The sequence below is a fragment of the Diadema antillarum genome, unplaced genomic scaffold, assembly GCF_040938485.1.
Source record: "Diadema antillarum isolate AM-2024a unplaced genomic scaffold, OU_Dant_1.0 seq00000696_RagTag, whole genome shotgun sequence".
Classification (NCBI taxonomy): domain Eukaryota; kingdom Metazoa; phylum Echinodermata; class Echinoidea; order Diadematoida; family Diadematidae; genus Diadema; species Diadema antillarum.
In genome coordinates this window covers 864,031-877,349 of record NW_027271601.1, presented here as the reverse complement: position 1 = coordinate 877,349, position 13,319 = coordinate 864,031, and the positions used below count along the sequence as shown (strand labels likewise).

General features: G+C 40.7%; 1 protein-coding gene across 1 annotated transcript; it reads left to right on the top strand.

Moving 5' to 3' along the window:
• The first annotated feature begins 807 nt into the window (after window positions 1–807).
• LOC139737593 (uncharacterized) lies at window positions 808–10,040 on the top strand. The gene is made up of 2 exons (XM_071648272.1): window positions 808–1,781; window positions 8,425–10,040. Exons 1-2 carry the CDS (start codon window positions 1,226–1,228, stop codon window positions 8,931–8,933), a joined length of 1,065 nt encoding a protein of 354 aa, XP_071504373.1. The 5' UTR covers window positions 808–1,225; the 3' UTR covers window positions 8,934–10,040.
• The last annotated feature ends 3,279 nt before the right edge of the window (window positions 10,041–13,319 follow it).

Below are 13,319 nucleotides of genomic sequence, written 5' to 3'. Positions count from 1 at the left end.
TCTATTATCGTCTTAATTTGAGTTGTATATGTTGGTATCAAAAATTGCACCTAGGCAGCAATACATATTTATAGGCAACATTGACAATTTGTTTCTTATCTGCCGTTGTATTTTTTTCTGTATCTTTCTCAGTATACATCTGTACTGCTCGCATGCCTTGCAAGGCAAGTTCAGGTTATTTTACGTGATGGTTTTGATGTCCTTCCTTTTCATTTGTTTCATTTTCCGTATATAGATTATTACCATTTTACGCTTTGGTCAAGTTTATAATTCTATATACTGCACATCAATCATAGCTTCTACCAATAAACAAAGGATGATACATATGTAATAAATTACCGTCTTTCTTCAGTTTCTTTTTATCTCTTTCCCCCCTTCTATTCCATGTATTTTTAAGTGTCGCATTTTCGTAATCGCTTCCAATTTAAATATTAATATTGTTGTACTATAGTGTACTTGTCTTTTCCTCATGGCACGTATATAAGCCCTCCCAAATGGCGAAACACACACACAAATACATACGTACACACATGCATTCACTCTTACACACGTACGCCATAAACAGGATGTGAACTCCCTCCACCATCTCACCCCAACATATCGACCTTGTCCCAATCCCCTTTCCGCCCCTTCCCTCACCTATGACTAGATATACCACCGTCCTAGGCCACGCCCATCTCGTCAACATAACCTCCGCTCCATCCCCAGGGCTCGCTGGAAGGAGGGTGTATCAAAACACAGCCGTGCCAATGGCAGAGCTATATAAGTCAGCCGGCATGTTGAGACGACGCCTCGCCTAACCCAGAGGTGGCCCACTAGCCAATTCCAACCTGTAATCGGATGACGGGGAGACACTGAAAGGCAGTCCTATTGCCCCTCACCGAGCAGCAAATGTCATCAGGCCTGTGTTCGGCCGATCCTTCCACATGCAGGCAGAGCGAAAAGGTGCCCAGACACTCCATTCGAGGCGTTACATAGGGTGCCTCCTATTCAGCTGGTGTAATAATCGTCTGGCTGTCTGCTAGCGTTGGACGTCTCTGTGTGTTTGTGCCTGTTTTGAGTGTTGCCCACAAGGGAAAGTAACTCGTGTAAGATTTACTGTAATATTCAGTAAGAGCTGACGGTCCTACCATCTTCTCCGTTCAAGAATAAAGAACGTTTTTCAAGTTGGATTGGTTGTAGATTGACTTTTTTGTCGTAAATCTATTGTTACCAGCAGCCAACCATGTCTTATAGTGCAGCCTACACGCCAGCTTACACGCCTGTGGTCCCTCGACGTAAGAGGAGATCGAAGTCGGTCCCACCAACAGCTCGCACTCCACTGCCATCAAGCAGTTCCAGTGTTTCAAGCAGTTATACGGGTGCTGGAAAGTCCTACCAACAGCGAGCATACGAAAGCGTGAAGTCCCGCTACATGGTACCGCAGACGATTCCCCCGAGAAAATCCCTGACAAACGCCAACAATTTGATCCCTCCGCCATCTTACCGCAACTCCCTGATGCGCATCGGCGAAACGACTGGGCTACGCGAAGCGGACCCGTATTACTACGCATCACGTGACTACCTATCCCGCACTGGAAGTTACTATGGAACCTACAGTACCCCCAGAAAGCAGAGGAAACCAGCTTCAACTCGCTACTCGCAGTTTTACCCCAACAGCTACACCGATATCTACTCTCCAGGCTACGGGCATGGATACCTCTACGGCAGTTTCCCAACCAGGCGCCAGAGGGTTACCGTGGGCTACAGACCCGTAATCGTAGAGTCGCATGACGACCTAGGTAGGGTGTCCCACTACTTAGTCTAATCCCATGTCACCTGTAGCAGCCTGCTGGGCCTCCAGAGTCCATAAATTGTTATTTTCCCCCTAAAATTACCACAATCTCTCACCCACTTGAAATCTCTACTGGATGATCACAAGGCTTTCACCTTGCTTCTGATTGGTCTATCAGCAGTAGATCGTAACATGCTGAGTTTGCTAAGTCAGATAGTGAGCGAGATAAGAAATGTCCCCCATCGTATCCATAAGTGCACCGTACTGGAGAGTACATTCATTCATATGACAATACACTTGGCATTTTTTAAAACAAAAATAGATTATAAGCAGCCATTTGTTAGTCTTGAATCTTTAGACAAGAATGACGTACCTGTCATCAGACAGCTATAATAGGCCTAGTTATCTTGTCTACGCATTTGTGATTTCGTCATTCACATTTTTGTAAGAAAAGTTTTATTTTCTATGAGAATATTTTCTTATTCATCGTCATCAACAAAAGATACAAATATACATTCATACAATGTATATAGTTCCTAGCGGCATAAGAATCCCCCTTTTCGCATTTGAGTATAATGCAGATATTGATTGCGATACTGTGTACTCTATAGTTTATGTGTGATTTTGTTTGTTTGTTATGACAATACACTTTCTATTGTTTTTCAACGACATATGACTAACGTAATACAGAATCGTTTTGGGATTTTGTTCAGTGCAAACCATGATGTAAATAAGCCATTTTTAATGATCACATTTTATCGTTTTTTAACTTCCAAAGCGCAAATATTACTGGCTGAAGTCTAATGAGTTGGTGTGTTTGTACTTCTCCTCTGAATTAAGAATCGGATTAAGTTTTATATTTTTGATTTGACAAAAAATGTTAAGCCATGTAAATCTAATTGCTGAGAAGATTCCATGCACCCCTAATTTGCATGATATCAGCGCCACCGCTAGCTGAAGCACATCATTTATACAAATGCTATTCACGTTCCCTGCAGCTTCACAAGCAAACATCCTAAATTAATCAGAAACCAAGCATAGCTTATTTCACCTAGTCCGAAGGCAGCATCTAAGCCTTTGTAATCAATCGTTCACTCTTTGTACTATTGTTTTTTAGTAATCGTCAAATACACTGTACTGTCCAGAATGAAATTACATGTACAATGTGTAAATCAACACGAATATTCTAATGCAGCATATGTTCAAACACGTATTCACGTCTACGGAAACCCAATCGAAAGCTTTTTCTTTCTTTCTTTCTTTTGTACACACTTGTACATGTTTTGAATCGCAAATAATCTTATGTAGTCTAGTTTTGAGGTAAAAGACTATAGTTTTAGTGCATGGTGGCAAGTAGTGAATATATCATAAAGCAGGGCTCCACACTGACTTTTAGTTTTGGTGGCCCAAAGGCAAACATCCGACCTTATTTGGTGGCCCGATTGGGCCACCAAATTCTTCATTTCTGAAATTTTGGTGGCCCGACGTGCGTTTTTGGTGGCCCCGGGCCACCGGGCCACCGTTAGTGTCGAGCCCTGCATGATAAAGAGAGTGTCTTTCCGGATAGAGGAACAGAAAGAAAGCGCCGAGGGGAATATATGGAAAGAGTTTATTTTTTTCTCTCTCCTCACCCGTCAGAATGTATTCACAATTTTAATGTTTCTATTTTAGAACATTGCGTCATATCTTTTTGTTTTGTAATAAATTTGTTAATTTGTTTTTAACGGAGTGTGTATTGGAATCATAATTTTAAGAAAGAAAAATGCCTGATAGTGAATTCTGTGAGTCAAAGAATGACGGAATGCCTCGCCTGAACGTAACATAAGAGCAATGTAGATGGATCTGGTTTTTGCAATGTGCGATCTTTGAGACTTGGTGTTATGGCTGAATTCATAAGGCAATTTATAGCCACATGCTCTGGGCTCAGATAAGGTGTGTGTACCCAACATAGTGTGATTGCATGGTTAAAATCTCGTTGGCAAATTATTAAAGATAAAGCCTGAAACAATTTGTTTCTTTGCCTTCTTATGTGTGCGTTTGCGTCTTCAGTGTGTTCTTGCTTTTAATGACTACTGCGTATTAAAAGTCACCAACAGCTCTTAGCTAGACACGCTTGAGTGCACCTGCACACTTGCCTCTCAATCATCTAAATTGTGTGTCCGCACCAGTGCAACATCCATGACAAGGATCACGCCCCTCTGATGACACACAATTTTTTTTTGACAAAATTGACAAAAGCAAATTTAATGATATGTTGCGTTTATGATGGATATATTCAATAAGGACCTATAATCATGTTAAACGAGCTACAGAATGTACTTTTTCTTGCTAAGTTCAGAATCAAGTCTGAGGTTCAAGTAGTAATCACGTGGTGCTAAGGCTGCGTTCACATAGAAGTATTCGGTATTCGGCATTCGGTATTCGGTATTCGCTATGCGCCGTCAAGTCGACCCAGTAGGCCTATCACACCATCACCCGCACCATCAACTCCCTACTTCTTCCTCCTACACAATCATCCCAGCAATAACAATTTCTAAACTGCATCAGAATGTCAGTCTATATGCTTATTTTTTGCTAAAGGGCAAATCCAGACCAAAATGTTCATCATTTAATAAACGAAAGATGGTATACGCTGCTCGAAAATCGAACAAGCTTGATTCCCACTATGCTATACTATTTGCAGCTATTCGGTATTTTCGAATAGTGCCCTCCTTTGTGAACCGGTGTGAGGAAATCCTATCGTTCGATTCAAGCTATTCGCGTGCCCTCGAAAAACGAGCCCGAATACCCGAATAGTATCCTTCTATGTGAACGCAGCCTAATGCAGTTCTAGCTTTGTCGTCAAGCCTCGGGCAAACTTTTATGTCAGGAACACCTTTATCTTGAAAAGGTATGCCTGGTATTTTAGTCTACCAGTCTGTCCCAGCCGAGGTGTATACCACCCCTTTATCTCATTAGGGGGTGCATCTCTCTTGACTTCCCTGATCTCATAGATTCAATTTCCTATAACTACATTAATCAATCCCATATAAATAAGATTTTGTCCTTCCATATATACTATAGCTCTGTATTTCCGTACCAAAAAAAGAAAAAAGAAAAAGAAGAAGAATGATATAGTTGATGGATGGATGTCACAAAAGGTACAAGAACTCCGGTACTCGGACACTTCCATCAGACAAAGAGCATGTAATTCCTGATCAACCGCCTAAAATTTGATGAGCAACTATTCGACACTGACATCACGAACAAAGCAGAAGAAAATATTTGAGTGAAGTCTTTTATCCTAGCCTGGCTCCATAATTAATGTGATGTACAAAAAATATTGGCTAAACTTTTTCGTCACGCCGAGTCGGCCATTTCGGCTTTTATTTTTCATTTTGTTTGTTTTGTTGTAGTTGTTGTTTGCTCTTTACTATTATTGACATAATTATTGTACTGTCAATAGGATAGAAAGTAAACAAACATGTACAGTTATTCTACAACATCTTGAACATTAGTTTGATAACGCGTGGATTAATGGGTGCACTTGAATGCGTTTGAACTTCATTCACGTGTTTTCAGTGTGTACAATGTATACTCCAGCTTACCAAGGGGCGTTTCTGACAAATATATTGGCCGGGCTAGACATCTTTTTGCACATTTCTCAGTTTCTTTGCACGTCAGTAAGCGTTTGTGTGTGCGGTGAGTGATGACGGTATTTGAAGTTGCTTGATTCCTTGTTAAAATCTACTTCAAGTTCTTATAATTATAGTGAAACGGTAATACACAAGTCACCATACCATTACATAGCTATAGGGATACCTCAAAATCTTGTGCTGCTCTTCGCACAAGGTTGATTCGTAGGCTATAGACTGTAAATCGCTTGCATTCCTGTTTCAATTGACGATGATGAACTTGATTGAGAATTGCTTTGAAACGGCTCGTGAGTGACGCCTATGGCGGAGCGGCGTTCGACGCGGCCACGGCGGTCTGTGGTGTGCGAGATGTCTTCCGCATTCCTGGAATTCCAGGGAACAAGCTGACGACGTTTAACTCAATGACATCACTGGAATGTTTTGTTTATTTCTGCCAATCTAACACAATTTACAGTTTATTGATGTATGAGTACACATAGTCCCACACACTATAAAGACGTGTGCGTAATGGCAATATAGCACAACCCTGGAGAAAATTCCTTAAACGAGATACATCCAGTCTACATTAACTTCACAATAAGTAACGAATTGTATCGCGTCAGTCGCAATATCATGGTATACAAAAACGACAAATAACAATGGAAACCCGGTTAGCGCCTTGAGTTTTTAAGGTCAAAATCAGGTGAATGAATTAAAAGATAACGAACAATTTCATAATTTCCTTTCATGTTGCTGGCAAAACTTTATTTTCTTGTAGATATTTTTGTTGTTTGATTTACCCGAATTGACCTGTGTTTCTCCCTCCTCTTGCGACTAACAAATATCATAATGGATGGAACACATGCACACACGCACAGGCATATAAATGCATAAACAAACACAAGCAGCCATTCAAATGCACATACTACTGCACAACTTCTGCATTATATGCGCTGGCGGCAGACTTCGTTCACATCAGTGGTAGAAGAGCGTTGGGTTGCGTGTGGTAACAAACAGCAGAAATGCTATATCCATAAATGTGCCGGAGAGCGATGGTATCAGACTGGGGTGGGGTGTCCCTTTCCAGACACCGGGCTCTGGGGGGAACATTCTTGCCGCTCCGATTCATTGAGCCAGGGGTGGTGTGTAAAGCTTATCTTGAAGAGGGTGGTTCCGGAATGTTGGGGTGATACCTCCCCCTCCGTACCGCCCTCCTGTGGCGCCTTTGACCCATTTCCGCTGTGCATTTATAGAGTAACTTTAAAATCTATTTTTGCTACGAAACCAATGGTTAATGTCGCATATGTTGACATTTCCTATGGTCTCAAAGTCAAACTTACATTTCTTCATGTTGACATAGTAGTGGATCATGATATCAGCGTTAGTTAATCATGTATTTATTTAAGGGCCATGCATAACCAAATCAATTTGTGGTCATCATCAGAACTGATTGGATTGTGGAATCAGGCTACATTACACTACTTACTGCAGTACTGCAATGTTTTCTAGAATATCCTCAAGTTTAATGTTATTATTCGAAGCTATTATTGGAAGTGGTATTCAAATCAAATCACATGTAATTTGTTTGAATAATGTATACTATTCCAGAGACGCACAATTATTCAAACATTGAATTGGGCTCTTGTAGCGAGTTGATATTCCAACTGTCTCAAGCTGTCCATTGATGCAATACCATTGAGTCTATTTTATTGTGACGTCAGACTTTACCTAATGAAATGATCTAGGAAACATGATAAGCTGAAAAATTTTCCCTGACGTGCTGACAGTGATTTCCAGGGTCCAGATGCACTACCCCGCCCCTCGTATTGCTGGGATTCTGGTCTGCAGCCGCCCAAATCCCAGTTACAGTTACAAGCAGGTGGGAGCAGGCGAGAGATACGCGATATCGAATGCAGCCTGAAAAATGCAGCGTCTCCACTTACTACCACGTGAAGGAATGGGCCTAATGAAGAGCGTCCATTCGTTTTACATGATCATGGTAAGCCGTAGTAAAGTACGGGATTACCGGAGTGAAACTCGCTGGGCTCACATTTTCTTTTCGACAAGCATTATCCCATAGCATGCTAGTCATTAATAGTGTCGAAATTACAACTAACCAAAAGGATGATTTTAAAAAGAAAAACAAATCTGCTTAAAAAGATAATAAACATTAGCTTGTTTAGGCAGAGCTCAACACTAACTTTTTTTCTTTTTTTTTTGCATTCGGATTACAAAAAAAAGAAGAAGAAGAAGAAGAAGAAGAAGAAAAAAAAGAGAAATGCAGTGACCAGAAATAAACGGAAACATAATCTATTTTGGCCACCAAGGATATCCTTATCCGAAATTTGGTGGCCCGACAGCAATTTCTGGTGGCCTTGGGCACCGGGCCACCGGTCCACAGTTAACGTAGAGCCCTGGTACTTTAGGTAAACAGTATAAGTAACAAACCACTAACTTTCCTCTCAGCTGCTTTATGCATTAACCTCCAGCCCGCTAGACGTAGACAGCTATGTAGACGTTCATACTGTGACACATTGCTGAAACATGAATAAGTCCACTTGAATGTCAAATGATGAATGAGATATGCAGACAGCGAATGCCGAGATCTCCTAATGCATGTCAGCTTCCAGACCGCTCTCTCACTGACAAGCTTCTGGCCACAACAAACTTACAAGCATGCGGACATAGAGGGCGGATTTCCACGATTTCGAGAACAAAATGGCTTGGCGCACAACTGCACTGTACATTACTAACGACTGCTGGCTACTTTTATCATAGCTTCCAAGTTTTCGAGGTAAGCAAATAAATCTTTGAATCACTAACTTTAACTTCTCTGCATCATCTATCTCAACTGATCTTTTTTATATCAATGATTCTGGTCATAAGACGAATGTTTTTGAGAATGGTATTTTCATAATGAGCGATATGAAACAAACATCCACACAGAAACTTATATGCCGACATAAGATTGGTTACTGAGAAGCCGAATAATGACTTTTATATCGCCATTTTCCGATATCATCAATTTGTCCTCAGTCGAAGCTAAGCCGCTCACCAAAGTACACCAAGCCAAAGTTCAGCCCACAATTCCTCCGCCGGTGCGAGCTGTCACGCTGGGTAAAGCTGATGTCGCCACCGATCACGGCCCACAGGTCCACGACCTGGAGCAGCGAGCAGACGACCTGAAGACCGTCGTCAGTCCCCCTGTCCGAGCCGTCCAGCTAGGCAAGGCCGACATCACGTCCGATGGATGCAAGGACGTCATCGACCTAGGACAGCGGGCTGAGACAACGGACGCCGTCGTCCCACCCGTTCGCGCTGTACAAATGGGCCAGGCACAAGTGGCCGGTGAGCACGTTGCCGATGACCTGGACTTTGATCAGGTTGCTGAGGTTGCCGCCGACTTAGACGTCGGGGTCCCGGTACGAGCCATTCAACTTGCTCAAGCAGAGGTCGCGTCCGACTACGCGAATGACGTCGTCGACCTCGACAATCCCGGAGACGGTCACGTCCAGAAGGCTGAGGTTCTCGACAGTGGTGAATAAGCAGATTCAAAGTAGAATTCGATGTGAGTTTGGCCTGGATGAAGCACGATGATGAACAGTCACAAGCCACGGCTGCATATTCTCATCGGTGACAATGAGTTACAAAATTTAAAGAATCTTACTTTCTCTCTCAAACCCACGTCGTGGCAAATAAAGGAATCTGAAGAAAAGACTGAATACAGATATGAGACATTGACCACGAATTTACCATACATTTGTCAAGGTTTTAACAAGACGATGATCTTCTAATGACACCCTATAACTAATGATATTCAATATCTGAATACACTGGTATCAAACATCTTGATTCACTTTATGTAACGCTTTTCAAACTGTCACTAGCTAGTTACTGCTTATTTCTTCCGTTATCTGCGGCAGGTGTTGTTTTGTTCGAGCAAATTGGCTGATGTTTGTTTCACAGTGTGAGAACTGACATCAAACCCCGTTTAACTCGTCTTCCTTGCAACAAGAGCAAATTTCCCACTATATAGGACTTAAGATTTGTTCGTGGGTAAATAATGTATCACCTGAGGTAGGCAGAACGCTTGATGCTTCGTGGTTTGTTACGTGTTGGTGTGAATGCGGCGTGAGTGTGTTTACGACGCGTTATCTTGGCCAAGTATCAACACGCGGGGCGCACTTCAAGCTGCAGGTACTCGACACGTCACGCCAGAAATATCTCTGATTGGTGGCAGCACATGCGATGGCATTAAACAGGGGCCCAGGATGAGGTCCGTGGTCATGTACTTGCCTCAAAACATATCACCAGAAGATCCTTCTTTCTGGTTTCATTCCCTGAAATAATTTTTCCTCTTAAAGCATTTGTAAAATCTCCCTCAATAGGTTTCCACTTTATTTCTATTTTGTCCAAAATAAGGAAATGTATAGGAACTTGCAGTGCATGCAGTTACAGTATCACATATTGAAAGTAAATAGACGCGCTGTTGAGAGTTCATATAGATTAGCTTATGGGGACACACTTCGTCCAATCTGTTTGGTTTGGTGTTTGTTGTCACCACTATTAGAGGGCATGACTGTCACGATACGATGTAGCGTGCTTATATACAAGCAATCATATCGTAGACACACAGAAACACACACACATACAGATACACATACAAAAAGTACAATACACACACACACACACACACACATATATATATATATATATATATATATATATACACACACACACACACACATACACTGTAAAAACGTCGGTGTTAGATTTAACACCACGGGTGTTAAATCTAACACCGATCAAACTTCAATAAAGGACCACACCCACAGGTGTTAAAAATGCACTGTGATGGTGTTGAAAAGTGTTCACCTGACACTTCGTGGTGTTAATTTGACACTGTACCTGGTGTTATTTTGACACTGTACTGGTGTTAATTCAAAAATGACACCACATGGTGTTGATTTGATATTTGCTGGTGTTAATATCAATGGTTTAACACCCGTCCAGCTTCAATAAGGGACCACACCAGCTGGTGTTACTTTGGTGTAAATTTATTTTCACATTTTTTCAAAAATCTAGTATTTTAATGTAAAATTCTTGATCGTCTTGTTCAAACTAAAAATCAACAAGAAGTGCAGTTACTAAGAAACTCTTCAAAAAACAGTTTAAAATTTGGAAATGACACCCGTAGGTGTTAATTTAACACCATAAATGAGCACCGAAAATTTAACACCAGCTCGGTGTTCACTATTTAACACCGGACTTTTTGCAGTGTATATATATATATATATATATATATGTATATATATATATATATATATATATATATATATATATATATAATATAATATTTATACAAGGACCGCGGAAAGAGTGTCTAATACTATGCGATGCCCCCCCCCCCCACACGTTGGGCTCTACCCTGTCCACTACCTTTGAGCACTACTCTTGACCCCTTCTGCCCGCAACCGCCCCCCCCCCAAAAAAAAAAAAAAAAAAAGTGTTCCGCGGCCCCTGATTTATATACTTTGGCAGATCATTCAGAATGTCATGGAACATGATTCAACAAGAGAACTGCGAATTGCGCATACGGATTCCGTGAGCGTTAACTATGCCAATTCAAACCAAATATGGATATGTAAATGTGTTCAGCAGAAGCACAATGTAATATCTGTCGATTCGTTCTCTGGTAAAACCTGAGACGCTACGTGTTGGCTGATACGCTGATTTTGCGTAAACATTTGTCATGCGCCGTGCGCCACACCGGATTATATTCCCAAGTCGGATTTGTCGCAAAGAAATACCAAGCATTTGTGGCAAGTCATCTCCAATCTAACGGTAAATCCCCCAAGAAGTCGCTTGGAACCCCTCCCTCGCCCCCCGTGAATATCAGTCTGTTGGTACGACAAATGATTTTGTGAAATCATGATACAAAGTAATAAGATGAAACAACAAACCTATTCTAACACTTTGGGCATAGAATAATCTCATAGTAACAAGATTACGTTAAATGTGGCATTTCCGTTTATCTTGTGATCTACGTGAAACTATACTAACCATGGCGCTATGGAACCCGATTTCAATTTTTGAAGATTATTGCGAATTCGAATATTATTGCCTGCTATTACTACATGTATATACTTCTTGTACCAGGCAATGACTTTCTTTTAAGATCAAAATGAAGTTTAAGTTTTAACGACAGTCTGAAATATTATTTTTTCTTAAACGGCATAGTGGGATTAATGAGAAGAAATTGTCTGTATCATTTGGATGGGATCGATCTTTATTTAGTTTTATACGTGGTTTGTGTACGTAATATATGCCACTATTATCAGAATAGTTTTAGGTCAAAACAGTGCTTGAGACGTAAAACTATCACTACCATCCATATTGTCATTTACTCCCTTGCAAAAGCATTTTAGTGCAATCGCTTACTTTATTCATGTTATTAGGTGATCCATAGACTTATACAAGTAATGTTGACCCGTGGTTTCATCACAGCACTCTATGACACCGCCATCACTAAGCATTGTTAATACGCTTCCTTTTGAGTTAGTTCGTCGGGAGATGATAAAATTGTGAATGAGCGTTATCATTTGATACAGTGCAGTGTTGCTGTAGTAAACCTGACAAAAGACTGTCAGGGAGAGATTGTACTGAGGCAGCGTTGCCAGATGGTGATCTCAGTCACCAACAATGGTGACATTTTTTTTTTTTTTGAAAACCCGCAGTGAGAAAACTGTAGCCTTGTCACCAAGTCAATATTTTGGTGAATTTTTACGATTTACAGTGATTGGAACCAGTAAAAAGACAATGATGATAAATAGCCCCATTTTTCCTCTTTAATTGTCTTAGACTGCGTGGCAGTCCACTGTAGAAACTCTGGATTCATACAGTAACGTGTGCATACACACTCACACACACACATACACACAAATCGTACACGATTTGCATTACACGTATACTGTATATGCAAGCAGCACTACTGCAAACGGCTGCAAATAATCTTTTATTATGGTCTATTTCTGTACCTGTGTAATCTGAATGTTTGATAAATTAGATTCTATCATCTTTATTCATTTCGTTTGTGACCACAATATGCACACAATGCAAGCAAGTTTGTATTTAAAAAAAAAAACATTCTTGGTACTTATAATACATAAATATAGTAATTCTTGGTGATTTTTCAACATGCCTTTCGTGGTTTTGTTCTGCTGGGACCTGACAACGCTGCTGAGCAGAAAAATGAAAGATGGTTTAACAGTGATATTCTGATTCAAGACAGTAATGTGATGTGACAGAGAACCACGTGTTACAGATTATCATCTTTATCATCGCATATAATCACTTAGTGTAGTCACGTATATTACATGATTGTGTGCAGTTTACATCACAGGTTGTAAAAGGGTTGAGTGTGTTGAAACTTTGAAGTGCGTCTCCACTGAAGTTAATGCAAAGATAAATTTCAGCCGTTTTCAAGTACTCTACAATGTATTACAGACTAGGAATAGCGATCTGTATGTATATATACCGTGTGCAGTTTTCTATGTGCAACAGCGCACGTACATAATCATGTATACCCCCAAGCACATTTGTCTCTTACTTGTCAATAAACCTGACTCCACAAGAGAAGACGTATACTGGATGTTTGTAGTATGAAGTCATATGTTTCAGGTCATGACAGAATGTAGAGAAGTAAATAAATGAGTGAGCGCGCGGTGGCAGTTTTTGTGTCTTCTGCAGAGTTGTATTGTATATAGGAGCCGTGGCTAGCTCTTCATAATCCATACCATCGTGATGTGTAACATTCCTCTAGGATTTGAAACCAAGCTCGACTCCGCGCTATTTCCAAGACGAAATTTAGTGACGAAGAAATGCTTGCACATTTCATTATGTTACAAGCTGTATCTACTCTCTAAAAAAAG

What these genes read in the sequence shown, in the direction of transcription:
- LOC139737593 (XM_071648272.1), top strand. Translation starts at nt 1,226, where the DNA reads ATGTCTTATAGTGCAGCCTACACGCCAGCTTACACGCCTGTGGTCCCT. An exon ending in AGAGTCGCATGACGACCTAG is followed by an intron (nt 1,782 to 8,424) that starts GTAGGGTGTCCC and finishes ATTTGTCCTCAG; the next exon opens with TCGAAGCTAAGCCGCTCACC.